Source organism: Lycorma delicatula, chromosome 12 (assembly GCF_047948215.1).
Source record: "Lycorma delicatula isolate Av1 chromosome 12, ASM4794821v1, whole genome shotgun sequence".
NCBI lineage: Eukaryota > Metazoa > Arthropoda > Insecta > Hemiptera > Fulgoridae > Lycorma > Lycorma delicatula.
The window spans coordinates 68,103,779-68,123,531 of record NC_134466.1 but is presented as its reverse complement, the minus strand read 5'-3'; the positions used below and the strand labels follow the sequence as shown (position 1 = coordinate 68,123,531).

At 34.0% G+C, this 19,753-nt stretch overlaps 1 protein-coding gene across 7 annotated transcripts in view; it reads right to left on the bottom strand.

Annotated features, from left to right (window-relative positions):
• LOC142332836 (EF-hand domain-containing family member C2-like) overlaps positions 1–19,753 on the bottom strand; it is a 367,638-nt gene that overhangs the window by 22,784 nt on the left and 325,101 nt on the right. For all 7 annotated transcript variants that reach the window (XM_075379467.1, XM_075379472.1, XM_075379468.1 and 4 more), the window contains 2 exons: positions 16,181–16,367; positions 3,628–3,770 (listed from right to left, as the gene is read on the bottom strand). In XM_075379467.1, the coding sequence (XP_075235582.1) occupies positions 3,628–3,770; positions 16,181–16,367 (330 nt within the window). The remainder of the gene's footprint in view (positions 1–3,627; positions 3,771–16,180; positions 16,368–19,753) is intronic.

Genomic DNA, 19,753 nt, shown 5'->3' with positions numbered 1-19,753 from the left:
TTCATCAGTACACAACACTAAAGTAGTGAACATAGGATTGGCATTCTGCTGTTGATACCACTGGCAAAAATTCCCTCTAGCTGAATAATCTGCAGGTGTAAATGCTTGAACTTGTTGTATGCAGTATGGATACAACTGCTCGTATAGCACTCTTCACACTGTTGAATGTCCTACTTGTAACATATCTCCTAGCTGTCGAATACTTACATGTGAATTTTCTTTGACTGAATTTAAAAAGTTTCCCTCTAAAGCAACTGTTCTTGTTTGCCTTGGTCTTTCTCGGTCTTCTATTTTAATGTACAGAGTTCCAGTCTCAGAAAGCTTTTAAAAAATTGAAGCGAATGTGTGATGTTTAGGATGTTTTCAGTTAGGAAATGGTTCCAAATACAACCACTCTGCTTCCTGGCCACTAGCATTGGCTCATCCACACATAAAAATCATATCTGCCAACTCACGATAAGAATATCAAACCATTTTAAACACTATTAAAACCAACAAACAAATTGAATGTTTTTAACAATGTAAATGTAAACAATAACAACAGCTCTAAATATTTTTTTTTTAAATATCAGCTGATTAAAAACCTTTGATTTAATGCATCTCATGTTTTTCATTTTTAACAACAGATGATTGTAAAATCACAAATGAAGTTTTGTTATGTATTATTTCCAACATCCTGTTATGCAAATAACAATATACTAGTAACGTCGGTAACTATTATTTTATGAAGCATGTAAAAAAACAAAGTATGCTAGTTTGTTTAAAATTAAAAAAGAAAACTTGACTCATGATTTTTTAATAAAGTTTATCGTTTTCGCATTATTTGGATTTAAAATTTTAAATGGCCACCTTTTTGATAAATATTAGTAGATAAGGTTGTTTATTTTTCTAACAATAGGTCTTTTATCTTAGTAAGTACCATGACAAATTTCAGCGTAATTAGTCAAACCATTTTGGAGACAAAAATTATTAAAAAAAAAAAATGCGACTAGCGAGAAAACAAAGCATTTCCAGTCCCATGTTTATAGGAACGTTTTTCTTTATTTTAATATAAGGAAACCACTGCAGACGTTTGGTGGCCTATTTTGGAAATATTCTATATTAATATTTACTGTATTCTCAAGATGATTTTCTTTATGAATAAGTAATCTTTGTCTTTCCTTAATAGAATCAAAACAGTCATTTTTCTGATTATTCACCACCAATATACTTTTTTTTTTCATGAATTTAAATGATAAGAGGTTGTAAGGTTGAAACAAAATGGCAAAAGATGTTTAAAAATGTTTGAATGAAAGAACCCTCCAAAAAGGAGACCTCACAGGTCTGCATGATCCATTCCTTGCAACAGCTATGTCCTTTCATAAGGAATGAATTATAGCAGATTTGCATTGCTACTGAATTTTTCTGTATTTTTAGTTACGTGCAAAAATATTTGAATTTGCTATTTTCTTAAAGCAATAATAACTAATCCTTTAATAATAAAAGTGTGAAAATATTGTTCTACATAATTGAATGGAACAATACAATAATTTTATTTTTTAAGAGAATTTTTTTTTTAATACAAAATTCTTCTCAAAAACTATTTTGTAATTAAGTGACAATGCAAGATAGAAATACCAGTTGATAGGAATAAAAAGTGCACTTAAAGGAATATAGAACTATAAGAAGGGGAAGAAAACCAAAATAATTAAAGATTAGGAGAAATTTTTTTAAAAATATTACTCTAATTACCATGATTTATTCTTAACTTAAAGAGCAGTTCATTCTTAAGAACTCTATTAAACAAATCGATCCAGAAATAATTAGAAAAATCTGGTTTTTTTTTTACAGAAAAACTTCTCTTTTGGTTTATAACTGTTTTTTTTACTATTTTTAAAGCATCTATTTTTAATATTCCTTTAACACTACATTTCGCAAACCTACCTTCACCTTTCTGGATTCTTTATTTTTTGTATTACATGTGTTGCTGCACATTTGAAGACCTCCAACAATTTTTTAGTACAATTTGCTAGTATAATTTTTTAAACATTAAAATGTCAATAGAATAAAACTTTTTTACAAGTACATTTTTTCTTTAATTGAATTTTTTTGCTCATGATAATCTAAATAACAAATAACAATAACTTAAATTATGTGCTGAATGAGGACGATGAAGTCAGCAAAAACATCAGGTAAATTAACAGCATGCATAGTCCTGGCAGTCACCTTAAAATGTCTGGAAAATTGGTCTTAGGAATGAATAGCTCAAAATTAATATTAAAAAAACCGAGTACACAGTCATCATAAAGACAACAATTTAATCGTCTTCCTCCTGATTTAAAGAGGTATTTAGTATGTAAGTTATCATTGCTGACATCAAGTCTCAAATAAAGAGGTTAGAGTTACATTTAACAGCATGAACAAAGATAAAAATCGTATAAACATTATTATAATCCTGTATAAACAACTGGTTGTTTCATTGTTATCTAGCATGCTGTTTAAAAGATGGATTATTCAGTATTAATCTTTCCTAAATGATATAAAGTCCTGGAACAATATTGATGTCTAAAAGAAAGCTCAAACTCTTCAAATGTAGATCTTTACTCACATTTCCTGATAAGTCTTTCTGGTTAATCAATTAAGATAAACTCATCATCGTAATGCGCTATACGCCTGAACTGATAGTGGCATTTTCTACATTTTTTTTTTTTTTAACCACCAGGACTAATGTTAGGTGTTGCTTCAGAGGATGAGATGAATGTTTTGTAGCGTGTGTAAAAATGCCATGCTTGACCAGAATTCGAACCTGGGGCCTCTGGATGAAAGGCCGAGACACTACCACTTGCGCCATGGAGGCTGGCACTTTCTGTACCATGGTCACACAGATGTGGATGAACAGTTTGTGTGTAAGTTCAGTGGTATTCTTCCATATACTATTCTGAAAACGAGAATGATTGTTCCTTTAATACCTCTCTTATTTTTGTTGTGGCTTATATCTAACTGTAAAATTGTAGATTGAACTGCACTGCTGCGTGGAAAAAAACTCAATTTTCCAATCAATTATGGGTAAAATGATATTTTATTTCAGGAAGTGATTTTGGGTCAGAGTTGTTTGTCTTGTACTGTAGTAACTCCGTGGGTTGGTCAATCTTTTTTACTCACTTTTCTTATCCCTGAGGGTGAAGGTTGAACCCTGCTAGATCTTTTTTTTTTTTTTTGTTTAACCTCTGGGTCCACCATTAGCCATTAGATATTGCTTCAGAGGATGAGATGAATGATTTGTAGAGCATGTGTGAAAATGCCATGCCTGAATAGGATTCAAACCTGGAACTTCTGGATGAAAGGCCAAGACACTACCACTTATGCCACGAAGGCCAGCAACCCTGCTACATCTACAATGAGAATGCAGAAACCTGTAGAACAGGCATTAATCAATATGATCTGATCGGTGAGGGGGAATTACGTACGGAACGACCCAGAGATTTGAATTATTATTAAAATGCCTATCAGTAAACTCAGGCCTCTAAATCTCTCCTAAAATACAAACAAAAAAACTCTGTCATATATACAGAAATGAAGAAAAATATCACAAACTAAATATGACAAATGCGATATATAAAATAACATGCATTATAACCAATTACTGACCAGAGTTAATTTCAGCTGTTTCAAATACACTGAGAGTATCATCTGATAAGTAATAACTGATAATAAACGACCTTAATTTATCATTTGGCCTGTTTGAAACAAGTTCAGCTAAATATCTGAGTATATTACTATCATATCCAATTCTGAAATCAAAACAAAAATACTTATGCTCAAACTTAATACTTTTTGTTTTTGAAGGATAAAAAGTTATAAAAACAGATAAAAAAATCACATTACCTGAATACAAAGAGATTAAATTATAATAAAAACTTCTAAAATGATATTAACGCTACATTTAAATTAATAAATATTTTTTGTACATGTTGGTACATAATAATAATAATAGTACATTACATAGACCATTCACTCAGGTATGGTAAGTATGCTCCTCTATGGATATAAAAGGAATGTTAAATGGTGTTATAGAAAATTCAGGTTTTTTAAAAAATTATTTTTAATTGACATTATTATTTTATTTTAAATAATTGTCAGAGCAGTATTGTTTCTGCAAAAGATGATCTATTAATCTTATTTTAAATAAATTGGTGGGAAGATGTTTTAAATGGTTTGGTAATTTTTTAAAAATGGCAATGGAAGCATAAAGACTCTTCCTTGTAAGCCGAAGTATTATGTTAAGTAACATGAAAACAGTTCTATTTTCTGGTTTGAAAGAGGTGGATATTGTTATTCTTTTTAGCAAAAGTTACATATTTGTAATATAAACATAAGGATAAGTTAATACTTTTACAACACTAAATATTGGTCTACATGATTCATACTTATGGGTCCCAAACAATGATATGACAGTCCATTTTAATAATTGTACTCATACATACTTGTACTTATTTTTTTGATGGAGGACAAAAGATGGTGTTATACTTTATATGAAAATTCATGTAGGTCTAATAAACATTTAATAATGATGTCAAGCTCAGCGATTTATTAAATACACACAGTTTGATATTAATGGAAACAAAATCGATTTGACCATCCCAAGAGAATTTATTAACTAATAACATGACTATCAAAGAGTAAATTAATTATTTACCATGAAAGAAGAAAATGAAATGATCTCTGATAGTGGAATTTTCTAGTCCAGTAATGGCTTCAGAGATATCATGAATATTAATAATGTTTTATTTGCAAATTAAATTTGCAAGACTGAGAGCCTTATATATCACAGTAATGAAAATTTGTACAGACATTTTGGAATTACAGCATCATAAACATACACATGAAATAAAGGAGAGATAAAGTTCAGATATATGAATTGTAGTTAATTAATAATCATTTAAAGCAAATTATCTAATTCCTTCTTCAATGACATTATTAGCATTGCTATTACTGGTGCCTATCATAAAAAAAATTAGAGAATGCCTTTGTAGTAATAAGTATTTTATGTGATAATAAAATAATTATAAATCATGCCAGAAATGATAGATGCACTAAAATGAAGGACAACAAAAATTAAACGCTATAGTAGAGAGTGATACAAAAAAAACAGGAACTTTTGAACCTTCCGTGCACCTTCCAAACTATCGTTGGTTTTGTATAACATTTTTATGGCAAAAGCATACTGCTGTTCGTTTCAATGCTCCATGATGACTGAGTGAAAAGATTTCCTTTGCGTAAAGCAGTACTGCCAACTTGTACATGGCTGCCATTATGCATTTCAAAAGTTATCGTTTTTTTGTCACTTTGTATTTACCTGGAAGGCTTAAAGGAACTTATGGAAAATCCCTGATCAAAGCAGCATTATTAGGTACAAAATTAATGAATAAGAAACAATTATAATCCATATACAAGTAGTAATAAAAAAAATAGTAATTATATAAAATAACAATAATACAACTACATGAAGATTACAATTTGTTGAATAGTGTATTTGCACTACATTGTATATTTGTTCATTTAACACAACTTTTTATTTTGTAAAGTTTAATGTTTGCAAATTTTATATTGTTCAAATGTGTTGAGAAATTTTAACAAATATAAATTTGTATGTTGTATTTAACGGTTTTATATGAGTATCCTATTTTTATGAGTAGTCGATTTAAAAATGCTGCTTAAGTTACTGTAAACATGCAACACATTCTTAAGGAATTTATTTTTTCAATTTATTAATTGAACCTAAAAAAGTATGTGTTTACAACAGGCTACAAAAGAAAAATTATATAATACATACAAAAAGTAATAGAAACATATTAACTATACATTTTCCAACAGAAGTTTTGTCAGGAATTTTCTTCTTAGACGTTTGTCCCCAAAAGGTTTTAAGATAATTCAACACAGAGTAATATAAGCAGAATAAATCTTCATTTGGTTTCTCTATTCAGCAAATGTGAAACACTGAAAAGCAATCAATACATCTGTTAATTTTGCTGCGTATGACTGTGTTTATAAAATTGCAAGCCTCTGTCCAGTGTTAGTCTCAGGTATTTAGCATTACTGATTTCTGTATTGTTTTTAATATGCAAGCTATAGCTATTCTGAATGTTTTGTTAAAAATCATGCATTAGCATTTATCTTCATTCAGCCTAATGTTGCTGGCTTTGGTCTAATCAGCTACAATATCCAGATCTTGCCAAGCGTCCATGTAGATAATATTAATAGATCCAGAATAAAGTATAGCAGTGTGATCAGCAAAAAGGGTCAGATTTCCATTTAATCTCATTGTTGTTAGCTTTTTAATATACATTAAAAATAAAAAAATCCCCAGAAAACTACCCTGTAGAATTCCACATTATCACTGCAGGTAGTATTATTTACTGCTACAGATTGAGTTCTGAGATTTAGGTAACCTTTAAAAAGATCTAGTAGTACATTAACAACACCAATACCACTCAGTCTTTCAATCAATACTCCATGATTAACAACATCAAGAGCTTTCTGGAGATCCAAAAAGCAGGCCACAACAGTTTCTACTGTCAATCTTTCTGTGGATAAATTCAATAAAACAGGCAACAGTGATTTATGTATTTCTCCTGTTTAAAAAACCATTTTGTCTTGTGTTAAAGAACTGAAAATCCGTCAAATAACAAAGTAATCTTGACTTATAACCATTTCAATTATCTTAGACATTATTGATAGAACTAATATTGGTCTACAGTTTCTGGCTTGAAGCCTTGATGCAGATTTGTAAATGACAAAGATTTTGGCATTCTTTAAAAAATTTAGAAATGTGCCTTCCCTGAAATACTTATTTATTAAATTTGAAATAATGCATACAATTATCTCTTTATTTTTCTATACAACTTTCAGTTTAATATCATCATCCTCAGAGTAACTATAGATTTTTAATTTGTTTATAATTTTATTAATTTAATTGGGCATTGTTTTCGGCAAATGCAAAGATGTTGACCAATTAACTAATTAAATGAATTTTTTGAATTAAGATTTTTTAAAGTTATCGTATTTATTCGAGTACCCCCTGCCCCCGAATAAAAAATCTAAAAAAAAAATAGAGTATATACCGGTATTTTAAAGTGCAACAGATATGGTAAAAAGTTACGTAAATACGAAATTATTCAGAAAGTAAAGCATTTAATTCGTTCATTTAAATTAAAATATTACATTATTAATTAATTCCCGTAATTACTAGTTTAGTTCAGAATCAGTAGGCCAGTAAAACGATAAGAAAGTATCGTGTTGAAAAGGATCATTTCAATACACTTTTTAATACGCGATTTTATTTTTAATTAATCACTGTCAATGTCTGTAGAAGAGTTACCGGTAGTCTCCACGTCGCTCTGCCCAAGCATCTTTTATCCAAACACAAATCCGGTTAAAATCTGGGCGTTTGATTCTTCCTGTAGGCGTGAGAAAGAAATTTTCATCAGCCATCCATTTACTGTACACTTGTTTTAATGCAGATTTGAACGGTTTATTAATGCAGACATCTAGTGGTTGAAATAGAGATGTCAATCCGCCTGGAATTATTACTTGATCTGTCATACCCTTTTTTAAAATGTTTTTCACTTTATCAGTCGTATGCCCCCGATAACTACCCATTACTAGCATACCGGTATTTTTATTTTTAAGTAAATCTCCTGATCGCTTTTGCCATACATACCTGATCCGATCTAAAATTAAGGTTTCGTCCATCCAACCTGATTCCTGTGCTCTGATAATAACTCCATTTACCTGTACGGTAGGAAGAGTTTATCTTTTAAAATCAATGTACGGAGATAATTTTGATCCATCAGAAGTAATGCAAAGCATAACACTACACCTTTGTTTTTCATTACCACCAGTGCGAATCGTAACACTTTTTTCACCTTTTTTGTTTACGGTTTTGTCAAATGGCATTTCAAAATATACGGGGGTTTGATCAGCGTTTCCTATTTGAGAAGACAAATAGCCTCTATCTTTTCTAAGATTTATTATGTATTTGTGAAAATGTAATATTTTTTGTTCATAAGCGTCTGGAAGTTGTTGAGAAACGGTCGTCTTATTGACAAATAATTTCGTGCAAAAAATCGTGTTATCCATCCACGGCTTGCTTTCAACTTTAATCAATGATTTAACGATTTCACGAGCATATGATGGACACATTTCTGTCGTGACAGCATAACCGCATTTCCTTTTTTCCATAACAAAGTCATACAATTTTTTTTCTATGTCTGTGTATTTTGGTTTTAAGCCACGAAAAGCCCTTTTATTACCAGTACCTTTCACCAGAAGTTCTTTCTTTTTATGTCTCGAATGCAGCTTTCATCTACGTCAAATGTTCTTCCTGCCGCCCGATTTCCAATTCTTTCAGCCTCTTCTATAACGCGCAGTTTTTCATTTACTGTAAAAGATCGTAGACGCTGTCCTTTTGTACTCATTTTAATGCCGTAATTAAAATAAATCACCGTATTAAACTTTACAAGATAAACTAAACAGATAAAATGCACATAACCGTCCACATATACAAACAGTACAATGAGTATGGCGAATAGACAAGACGTCGATGGGTAACTGATACTGTAAAGTGTCATTAGAACCGGATGCGGCCTATACAGAATGGATCAGTTTTATAAAAATACCGTAACTTCGTTCCTATCGATAATATAAACATGATGTTAATAATTAAGGATGTATTCTGTATAAGCGGCATCCGGTATTTATAAACGAAAGCCTAATGTAACTATATTTATGCGATTGATTTTAGTTACTTCTAAGAAAACATTTACTTTACATAAATTATCCTTGCTAAAGGCTATTTTTCAAATAAGCCCCGCACCCTTATTTTTTCTCTCCAATTCCAAGAAAAAAAATGTGGGGGTACTCGAATAAATACGGTATTTGCTTATTTATTTTGACAGGATAACTATTTTGTTTATAATTCTCCATTGCTTGTGAATTGACCTGTCACTATTATCAGATTGAGCCTGAATCGGTTAATGGCATGTAACTTCGGTTACCGAGCCAAATTCTCGGAAAGTGCAGGCCAAAGAAGAACGAAGAGGTCATCGGAAGGAGAAGAAGAAGAAGATAGAAGACCGTCTAAGCGACCCAACGTCCCGGACGGGAGTCCGGGAATGAGCCCAGCAGAGATGCGTCTTGAAGGGTAGCCAACAAAAAGTGGATGAAGAGCTTTTACTTAACCTTTTCCTACACAACTTACAATTAAATCTAATTAAATCAGCAATTGCGACTTCCTCCGGAGAAGGGGGCGCATTGCTCCCTCCAATTAACCAATGCCCCCTTGTGGCGTGTTCCTGCTAGCCAATAAAGCGTTAGCACCGAAAGGACTTAAGTGGACGGACTGAAGGGGAATCACGTCGGGAGCACGGGTTTTTAAAAAGCCTAGCGCCTCCTGCGGACTGACCCAGAATTGGGTGTGATGACTTTTTTTTCTTTTTTTTTTTTTTTTTTGGGCGAAAAACGAATGGTCGTTATCATCGCCCGGAGAATCGATAAATAAATAAATAAATGTAATTAAAACTTAAAACTACTATCACAGGAAATCAAATCCGGAATGGGTGTAAAAGGCCCATTCTCGGATAACAAAAATACTAACATGTAACTTAAAACTAACTACTATGTTAAAAAACTATCATATTAAAACTAAATAAAACTTAAAATTAAAAAAGGAGATAAAACTTACAACTAATATCACAAAAATCTTACAACTAATATCACAGTCAGTCTTTAAAATATTAAAAAATAACTTATAAAATTTAACAAATTCCGATAAGGAGTGTAAAAGGCTCCTAATCGGATAAAAATATCAACCATTCAGAGAAAAACAAATATAATAAAAAAAATAAACTTATTAAAAAACTAAAAGTATTAAAAAATATAAGCAACAGTATTACATTTTTTGTGTTAACCCTATACTACGTAAAAACATAAACATCCGGTTTAAAACCTCCTTATCGTCACGCAAGATACCACGGATGTTACTAGGTAATTTAAATTTACGACGCAATGCCGCATAACATATGCAGTCCACGAGTATGTGGCGCACAGTCACGCGGCAGTTGCATCTTGAGCATAGAGGTGGTTGTCCTCTTGTAAACAGGTACTCGTGTGTGACTCTCGTGTGTCCTATCCGCAATCGACAGAGAACTACTTCCTCACGCCGGGGTTTTCTGTATGAGGAGTTCCATGGTAACACAGAATCTTTAATATGACGGAGTTTATTATCAACGGTAGCTGTCCAATCACCTTGCCACCTTGTTTTTAATAATTGTTTTACATAGTTAATGAAATCAGAAGTAGCAACTCGGGTGGTGAAAGGAGGCTGGTTACATGCTTCTTTGGCAGCGGAATCTGCATGTTCATTACCTGGAATCCCTACGTGGCTAGGGACCCAGCAAAAACTTAACTCTGTGTTGCGATTATTCAGCTCGGCGATTGCGTTGTAAATTTCAATGACGATAGGATGTTTGGAATAAAAGTTTTTTAAGGCTTGGAGAGCACTACACGAGTCACTGCAAATAAGAATTTTTCTATATTTAGGGTTAATGATGTTTAGAGCCTTATTTATAGCATATAGTTCAGCGGTAAACACACTCGTAATACTGGGGAGACCAAACATATAAGTTCTCTCATTGACAACAAAAGCACACCCAACTGTATCGTTTTGTTTCGATCCATCAGTGTATACAACCGCGTCTGGTTTCATCTTGGAGAGAACACACTGAAACATCTGCTGAAAGACGATAGATGGTGTTGATTGTTTATTATATGTAGTCAGGTCAAAATTAAAATTTATGAGGTTTATTCTCCATGGAGGATATGACCAAGGGTACGTAGGAAAGAATGACGGTGTGTCAACATTTATATGCTGCAGCAGACGCCAGATACGGACACCTACAGGTGCAGTACGACGTGGATGATCCTCATACTTTCCTAGATTAGGATTTTTAAAGACTGACTCAAGAACCGGGTGATTTGGCTGTTCTCTGAGACGAGCAAAATAAGATAATAAGAGCTGGTTTCGTCTATCCCAAAGTGATGGTTCACCACAGTCTACAAGTAAGCTTGCGACAGGACTTGATCTAAACGCGCCTGTGGCAAGCCGAAGGAAAGCATGATGTACACTATCCAGACTTTTAAGCACGCTTTGACGAGCTGAAGAGTAGGCGACACAACCATAATCTAAACGGGAGCGAACAAAGGAATAGTAAAAACGTATCATACATGATCTATCGGCTCCCCGGTTGGTGTTAGTAAGGACTCGCATCATATCTAGAATTTTGGAACATTTTGTTTTCAATTCTTTTAAATGTTTTGCCCAAGTAAGACGGCTATCAAAAAATAAACCTAAAAACTTGACGTAAGTAGAGATAGTAATAGTCTCTCCGTTCATAAAAATTTGCGGAATAGAAGGGTTTCGTAGCCGAGAATAAACTACACATTTTGTTTTTTCGGATGAAAATGTGAAACCAGTAATCCTGGACCAAGCTTCAAGGTGATATATAGTGTTCTGCAGTAGTCTCTCTGCTGTAGGTGCCGAACGGCTTCCAATGTAGATAGCAAAGTCGTCAGCAAATAGAGAGCATGAGACAGGAGCCTGAACACATTTGGTAATATCATTTATGGCTACAGAAAATAAGGTGGCACTTAATACACTACCTTGGGGCACTCCATTCTCCAAGATGACACTATCTGAGAGCGAATCATCCACACGAACACGAGCCGTTCGGTGATTTAAGAATCCCCGGATAAAAGCAAGCATATTGCCCTTGATTCCCCATTTTTTGAGAGTGTTAAGAATACCACGTCGCCAGGCTGTGTCATACGCCTTTTTTATATCAAAGAAGATAGCGACGAGGTGTTGCCGATTGAGGAAAGCGTTTTGTATGGCTGTTTCTAGTGACACTAAATGGTCAATGGAAGATCGTCCTTGTCGAAAACCACACTGTTCTGGAGATAGAAAGCCATGTTTCTCCAAGTACCATGTAAGTCTGCGGTTTACCATTCTCTCCATTATTTTACACAAAACGCTTGTTAATGAAATAGGGCGATAGCTTGAGGGGTTCGTCTGGTCTTTACCAGGTTTTAGTACTGGTATAATAAATGCTTCTGACCAGCCGGGTGGGAAGACTTGTTCGGAGAATAAACCGTTGAAAATATTCAAAAGTTGTTGTAGTGCCGAATTAGGAAGGTGTGAAAGCACGGAAAGGCGAATGTTGTCCGGTCCAGGGGAAGTGTCCCGTGAATTTTTAAGTGCATGTGACAATTCTTTAAATACGAATGGAGTGTTTAATTCACCAACCGAATCACCAATGTTTAACGACAACACCTCCATTTGTATTTTGTACCGTTGAAAATCGTTATTATATGATGAGGTGAGAGACACCGAGCGGAAAGATTTTGCTAGACTATTTGCCACTTCCGAGGATGATGAAAGGAGTTCTCCTTCATCAATAAGACCAAGAATAGATTGTTTCGGTGATCCGAAGATTGCACGAATTTTCTTCCATACAGTAGACGTGGAAGTAGTGCGTGAGATAGTGCTCACGTATTTCGTCCATGAATTCCTCTTAGCGTCCAAGAATACTCGACGGCACACCGCTCTAGCCCTGCGGTTTAAATTTAGATGTTCTGTTGTAGGCCTACGATTAAATTTACGTAGTGCCTGCCGTCGATTCCTAATAGCATTTTTGCATTCATCGTTCCACCATGGAACGAAAGGACGTCTAGGATTACCCGATGTGTGTGGGATATATCTGTTGGCATTCTTAAGTATCATGGACGTAAAAGAAGAATATCGGTCGAGGATGTTCGCTCCATCGTCATACTGAGATTGGAATGCTTTACGGTATCCGTTCCAATCTGCCTTTTCAACAATCCATCTCCGTGGCCTTCTTTTAATCTCGCAGTCTACACCGAAACTAATAATAATTGGTCTATGATCACTGCCGTGAAAGTCATCACAAACCGACCAATTAAAATGAGGGAGCACATTCGGTGAGCATATGGAAAGATCAAGGTTAGATACAGTACCAGTTGATAAGGACATAAATGTATGTGATCCATTATTCAGTAGGCAAAGGTCAAAGTCTTGTCTCAATCTGTTTATCATATTTCCTCGAGTGGAGCAGAAGGTTGAGCGCCAGGAAATATGATGGGCATTGAAGTCTCCTACTATTAACGATGTAGATGGTATTTGTGTGAGGAGATTTGAGACATCTAAAGCACTGAACTCAGTGTTCGGTGAGAGATACAGATTGCAGATATGCAATTTGAAGGGAATAGAGATCTTTACTGCAATAGCAGGAATGACAGTGGTTAGTTGAATTCTTGTAGCTGACACCCCATTCTTCATGAAAATCGCTACTCCACCACTCTCCCTACTGTCTACTAGGCAGTCGTATCTCTCGCAGAAGTATCCTCTAAGTGTAATTCGGTCATGTTGTAGAAGGTGAGTTTCTTGGAAACACATGATTAATGGATCATGTGTGTGCGCTAGTACTCTAATATCTTCAATGCGGGACCGAATACCTCTAACATTCCACTGAATAATGTTCATAAGTGTAAAAAATAAATAAAAAAATAAATTTCGGAAATTATATAAAAATTAGTTGTATGTGATTCGGTTTTTCTTTTTTGTATTTTTTATTTTAAAGAACTCCGATGCCCTAGGGTCGGGTGGTTCTTCAACCATATCCTCCAGTATATGAGGTGATGGTGGAGGAGATTTATTTGAATGGGATGTTGTAGTTGGCATCGCAGAGGAGATAGTTATATTGGTTCCCTTTATGGGGAGCTTATTAGGTGGCTTGCTGCCAGCTGTGATAGTCGCTATTCGTGGCGGTACGACTTTGGGAATAGGAACTTTCGTATGCATCACACTGTTTGATTCACTAGCTACGACGGAGGACTTTTTATTCATTTTTGTCAGCTCTGAGATAGTGGCTGTAAGTGAAGCTACTTGATCAGATAGCATCTGAACAAGTTTTTTAAGTTCATTGCAGGATCCGCACTGCTGATTATTAGCATTTGTAGGAATTTGTTTAGATGTAGCGGTGGCAAAAGATACGTCTGGTTTAACCAGGTTCCGTGAATTGTTTATCTTTTTATATTCTCTACGTGCAGCCGGAAAAGATAGTTTTTGCTCCGTACAGATTTTGAGAATTGCCTTTTCTTCTTTAAAAGTTGGGCAATCTCGGGAGCGAGCTGTATGTGGACCACTGCAGTTTGCGCATTTTTCACTTTCTTCGCAGTTAGTGTCATTGTGACCTTCTTTAGAACATCGAGCACAGATCTCGGTTTTTGTACAAGATGTTGTAGTATGACCAAAACCTTGACATCTGAAACATCGCCGTGGGTTGGGTATGAATGGTCGTACCCGACCGAGAGGTAACCCACTTTAATCTTCTCTGGTGGAACAGGGAGATTGAATGTTAATATAAGAGACGATGTCGGTTCTTCTGTTCCGTTCTGCCGTTTCAATATACGTTTTACTTCAACAACATCTTGGTGGCAAAGCTCATCAACTATTTCAGAGATATCTATATCTAGAAGGTCTCTACAAAAAATTACACCCCGGCTCGTATTTAACGTTTTGTGGCATTCTGCGCTTATATTTATGCCACCCATATTACGGAGACGTAAGATATATCGACTCTGTTCGTCGTTGAATGTTTCAACCAGAATCGATCCGTCACGTAATTTCCTGATATTCTTAGGGGAGCCACTTGCACCTGTTATGGTTTTGTTAATTAAGAAAGGTGAAACCTTTTGAAGGGAGCCACCTTCCTGACTATTTCTGAGTACAATGAATCTAATATTTTTATATTTTGATTTTAAGAAATTCTCATCAGTAGGACTTTTATCCTCGTCAGACGAAGCTGATCGAGGTCTCTTCGCAAGACTTAAATTGGTGGTTTTTTCAGATGGACCACCAACCATCATAGTGTTTGTTATTGGAACTGAAATTTTGGTCCCACGAGTACCGGCGAAAAATGGACCACTCCAGCAGAGCGCACGCGTACTGGAGCTAGAGCTAAATACAACTGGGTTCGCCCTGGTGCCCAGAGGACATCGTTCGAGACTCACTACGTAGAGCCATTCATCCATCGGCACGATTTGTTCCCACCTTGGGTTACGGTTGCGTTTCGTAAGATGTCGCAACACCACCGAGTGTAAATGTAAGAAATATCAGTGTAGGTTGTTGTTGTGTAATTGTGTATGTGTGTATGTTGTAATTTATGTAGTGTTCTTGGTGTAGTATATGTGTAAAATGTAAAGTGTTCCGCAGCTCATTGTATAGATGGAAGAAAAGCTGCGGAGGCTAGGCCCGTGGGGACGCCAACCCCCAAAGTCTTAAAGAATAAGACTCCCCGTCGGGGGGGGTGTGATGACGCTGGACATGAACGGACACGGCAGGCTATACGAAATCCGTCCATAAAATGAAAAGAAACCATTAAAATCATACCCGACATTAAAATAAACCCATAAACACGCCCGAATAATAGATAGATACAGCAGCAAGGGACATCTTCCAGGCTCTGCGTTTTCGAAGGGAGAAATGAAACTCCCGCCATCTTTGCGTTCCGTTCCGTTCCGAGCCTGAATCTGGTGCTGTTTGCTCACTTTTATTTTGTCTTTAACTTTTTGTTTTGTAGATCTTAGACTTAGAGTGAAAAGTGTATTTCCTTCTTGTACCTAATTAGTAAACTTTCTCAATTGACAGTGGTGATGTAGTTAATTTCATTTTTAATTAATTTAATTAAAGATTTGAAGTTTGTGATTACCACTTGAGAAAGTTTGTCTTGAAGATTTTAATTTAGTACCTTGTAATTTGTAACTCTGGGTAATACATTACTTTATTATTGTATTCTATCTAGAACAGTATGTAAATTGCTAAAAATGGAAAAATAAATAAAATAATCACGAAGTTTTTAAAAATCACCTATAGTTCATTACATTTTAAGGTAAAGCTTATAAAATATGCATCTGTATGTAAAACTGTGAAGAAGCTTTGAACAGAAGCTAGCTTAGACGATGGCAAAGTTTTTATAACTTTCATAAAAAATAGAGAGAAAATTTTTTTATAAATTTAGTAAATCATTGATATCAAAATTCAAACTTACAAAATAATTGGTCATACCTGTCTTTTTCATAAAACTGTTTATATGATTTAGTGATTGAAGTTGGAAACACTGTACGACAATTTATAGCAGAATCTTCATGAGTACCAAATCCATTATACGGTGGTAATTCTGGAGGACTTCTTTTTGCTGCTTTCTGTGCTGTTTCATCATTTGTTGGTGGCCGTTTAATAGGTGTAAATTCGTCTGTAACAAATAATAAATAAATAACATTTTTATTTTATTTGTTTTAATATAATGATAAAATTAGTTAAATTCATTAACAGATATCAATTCATTCGGGACAAAGTCTAAAGAAGAAACTGGGATATATATACCCAAAATTTGAAGGCAGCGAAGCTATTTTCATAATGCAAGAAATTTCATCATCATACATTTTTATAACAGGTATTTCAATGTGCACTAATATAAATTAATTTAACATTTACTAATCTGGTTTTGTTACATACTTGATTTAGTTACGACCCACTAGTGGGTTATTCTTTGACCTAAAATCAACTTTAAGTACAAAGAATGACTGAAAATATAACTCAAAACTCTCAAATGTAATGATAAAAGTCAAAGGAAACAAATATGGCATAAAAGCACATTTTATTTACTATAAAAACTATTTTTCTATGCAACCACTATTTACAGCTATACATTTCTCTCGACGTGGACCAGTTTTTTCATTCTATCAATGAAGAACCCTCTGACAGTCTTTCCTTGATCTAAGAGCTTATCGCATCCTTCATTTCATCATCCATAGTGAAATGAATACCCTTATCTCTCTTTAATTTCAGAAAGAAGAGAAAATTGAAAAATCTGGTAAGAATTCAAATTTCAACTTGATAAGAGCCTCAATGGTTTCATATGATATGTATGGCCAAGCATTATAGTGTTGCAGAATTATGGGTTGAACATGGCACATACCTCCTAAGGTGTTTAAAAGCACCAAAAGTGGATGTATCCACCTTCCTTTCAGTGCTTCTCATCAGTCACAGAAACTGATTATCACTAGAGTTCATCCTCAATATTCCTTTTGCCAGCTTCTGATACACAAAATTTTTTCCCACCTACTCACAGTATTTCGATCAATAATTTCATCATAAAAAAATTTTTGCACGACTATGAATGTATTAATATTTTCCACTTTTAAAATTCAATCATTGCATGTTGTTTTAGACATGTTGACGTAGCAGGTGTACTCAACTCCATAACAATGAGAGCTGACAGAAAACTAGAAGACATGGGTCATCGAGTTTTGGAATGTTAATAGAAGGAGAATAAACTACAAGATAGGACCATCTTGACCATGAAGGGGAAGACACTCGCCACGTGATGGATCCAGTCACCCTCCGTACCTAGCCCTTAGGGGCTTTACTGGAGGTTGTCTTCAACAAGCCTCAAGACATCTTGCAGTCTTGGCCACCAATGAGACAAGACAAGACACCACCAATGAGAATGCCATGTGTGACATTCCCATCGTGTATTAAACCTGAACAGATCCAACAAACATTATGCTTCAAGTCTTAAACAAGACCATACTGATTGAGCTATCCAATGGAAGAATGAGTGAGTCCAGTCCACAACACCGAACACTAAACACAGAAATCTAAACCACAAAACATTGAAAATTACAAACAGAAACAAGAATTTAACACAAAAACCTAAAATATAAAACACTAACAGTAGTACACTAAGCAAAACAATCACAAAACACTAACTTGAAACACAAACACATATAACATAAAACCACGTTAATGAACGAACAAACTACCAATAAACTCTGAACAGTAAACTATTAACAACAAATCAGAATAACTAATCAAACAAAACTTACACTAATAATTCTTCTACATTCAGTACAGAAAACAAAAACACAACAAATCAAACTAAACATCTGTCCAACACATATAAATAGAAACAAAACTGAGGCTTCGTCGAGACCACCTTAATTGGGTATTTACGTAACTCCTCAATTTCCTGAAGTTAACATTTGGTGTCAGTATTGTTTGCCACAGTTCTTTCGGGTTGTCTCTGATACTGACCATGCTCCCTAGGATCAAGTTTCTTTATCAACTCACCCTTGAAGGCCACAAAAGATACACCAGCAGGCTTGTCTATCAACACCCTCTGGCTCAAAGCAGAAGTAGCCTCTGAAACTAATTTTGCAACTGATTTAGGCCACCAAGAAGTACTGTCTTGCTCACCCATCCCGGCCCTAAAGCCCATCTGTCACTTTCTGCAACATTTTGTTCTTCAATTACGTATCAGTGTGCATTTTATTTTAGTTGTCCCTAGTACAATAATTAATTAACCATCAAAATTAATTTACTATACAATTTCAATTGCAGTCAAAGATAATTAATCATTATTATTTTATTTAATGACACAAAGTTTAATTATTTAAGCATGTTGTATGAAATCAAATATTAAGCATTGTTGTTAACAGGGTCCTGAGTATGTCTGTGCTTTTCAACCTACTGGTTCAACATCAATTGGAACGTCTCAGAAGTATGTTGGAAATTTAGGAGATGAGGTAAAGTAAAATGCCAACAGTCAAAATCACATTCAATTACTGCTTCTAATAGACACTAGTGCCACTCGCTCAGTTATTAACATGTTTTAGAAGTGGTAGTCACTGTTTAAAAAAAAATTAGTAATAAATGGCGGTCAAATCAAAACTTTCTATTAAAGCTAAGAGAATTTCAGATAATAAAACTGATAAAAAAAATTGAATAAACTGTAAGAACACTTATTTTAATTATCGAATACATACATAATTATTATATTACTCTATCTTAATATATATACCTCATTTTAAGAGCATAAGTAAACAACTCTACCACTAAGCATGATCAATGATTATTTGATACTTGCCATAACAATCATATCGTTATGTTTAATTTAGCTCTTTATGTTATGAAGATTTTTTAATAACTTTCCCGGACCTTTCAATAGAAATACTTGAACATTGCCTTTTTGTTATCTAAAGAGTTATCCTCTAACATTACTGAAAAAAATCAATTTTCAGAAAACAAAAATGGACTGTTAAAACATGATCTAAACCAGTAAATATGATTCACGGTTTCAGAATTCTTACATTTCAGAGTTTCATTCCAGGTTATATATAAAATTTTAGTCAGCAGGAATTGAATCCATGAAAAACTGTTCTCTTCTAAAGAAGTTTTACTTGTAATGAAATCATTTTATACTTGTAATATTTACCTTTAAATAATAGTTACTGAAGTAAAACTGTAGTGGAATTTTAATGTTTTTACATACATAAAATTTTTACATTATGGATACTAAAAATCAAATTTAAAAAATGTAAAATTATTAAATATGAAACTATTTAAAATAATTTATAATTACTGGTTTTTCAGAATATAAAATCATTCTTAGATCTTTATTTGGTGTTAGTAAATATGGTATGGAAAATCATATTGACCAATATTGTGTATATTAAAAATTTCAACTACTTATTCCTTAAAAAAATCAAAAACCCATTTCAGACAATAGAACTAACTATTTTCATCTAACATATAGTAATAATTTTGCCTACTAGAAAGGACATTATTACACACAGG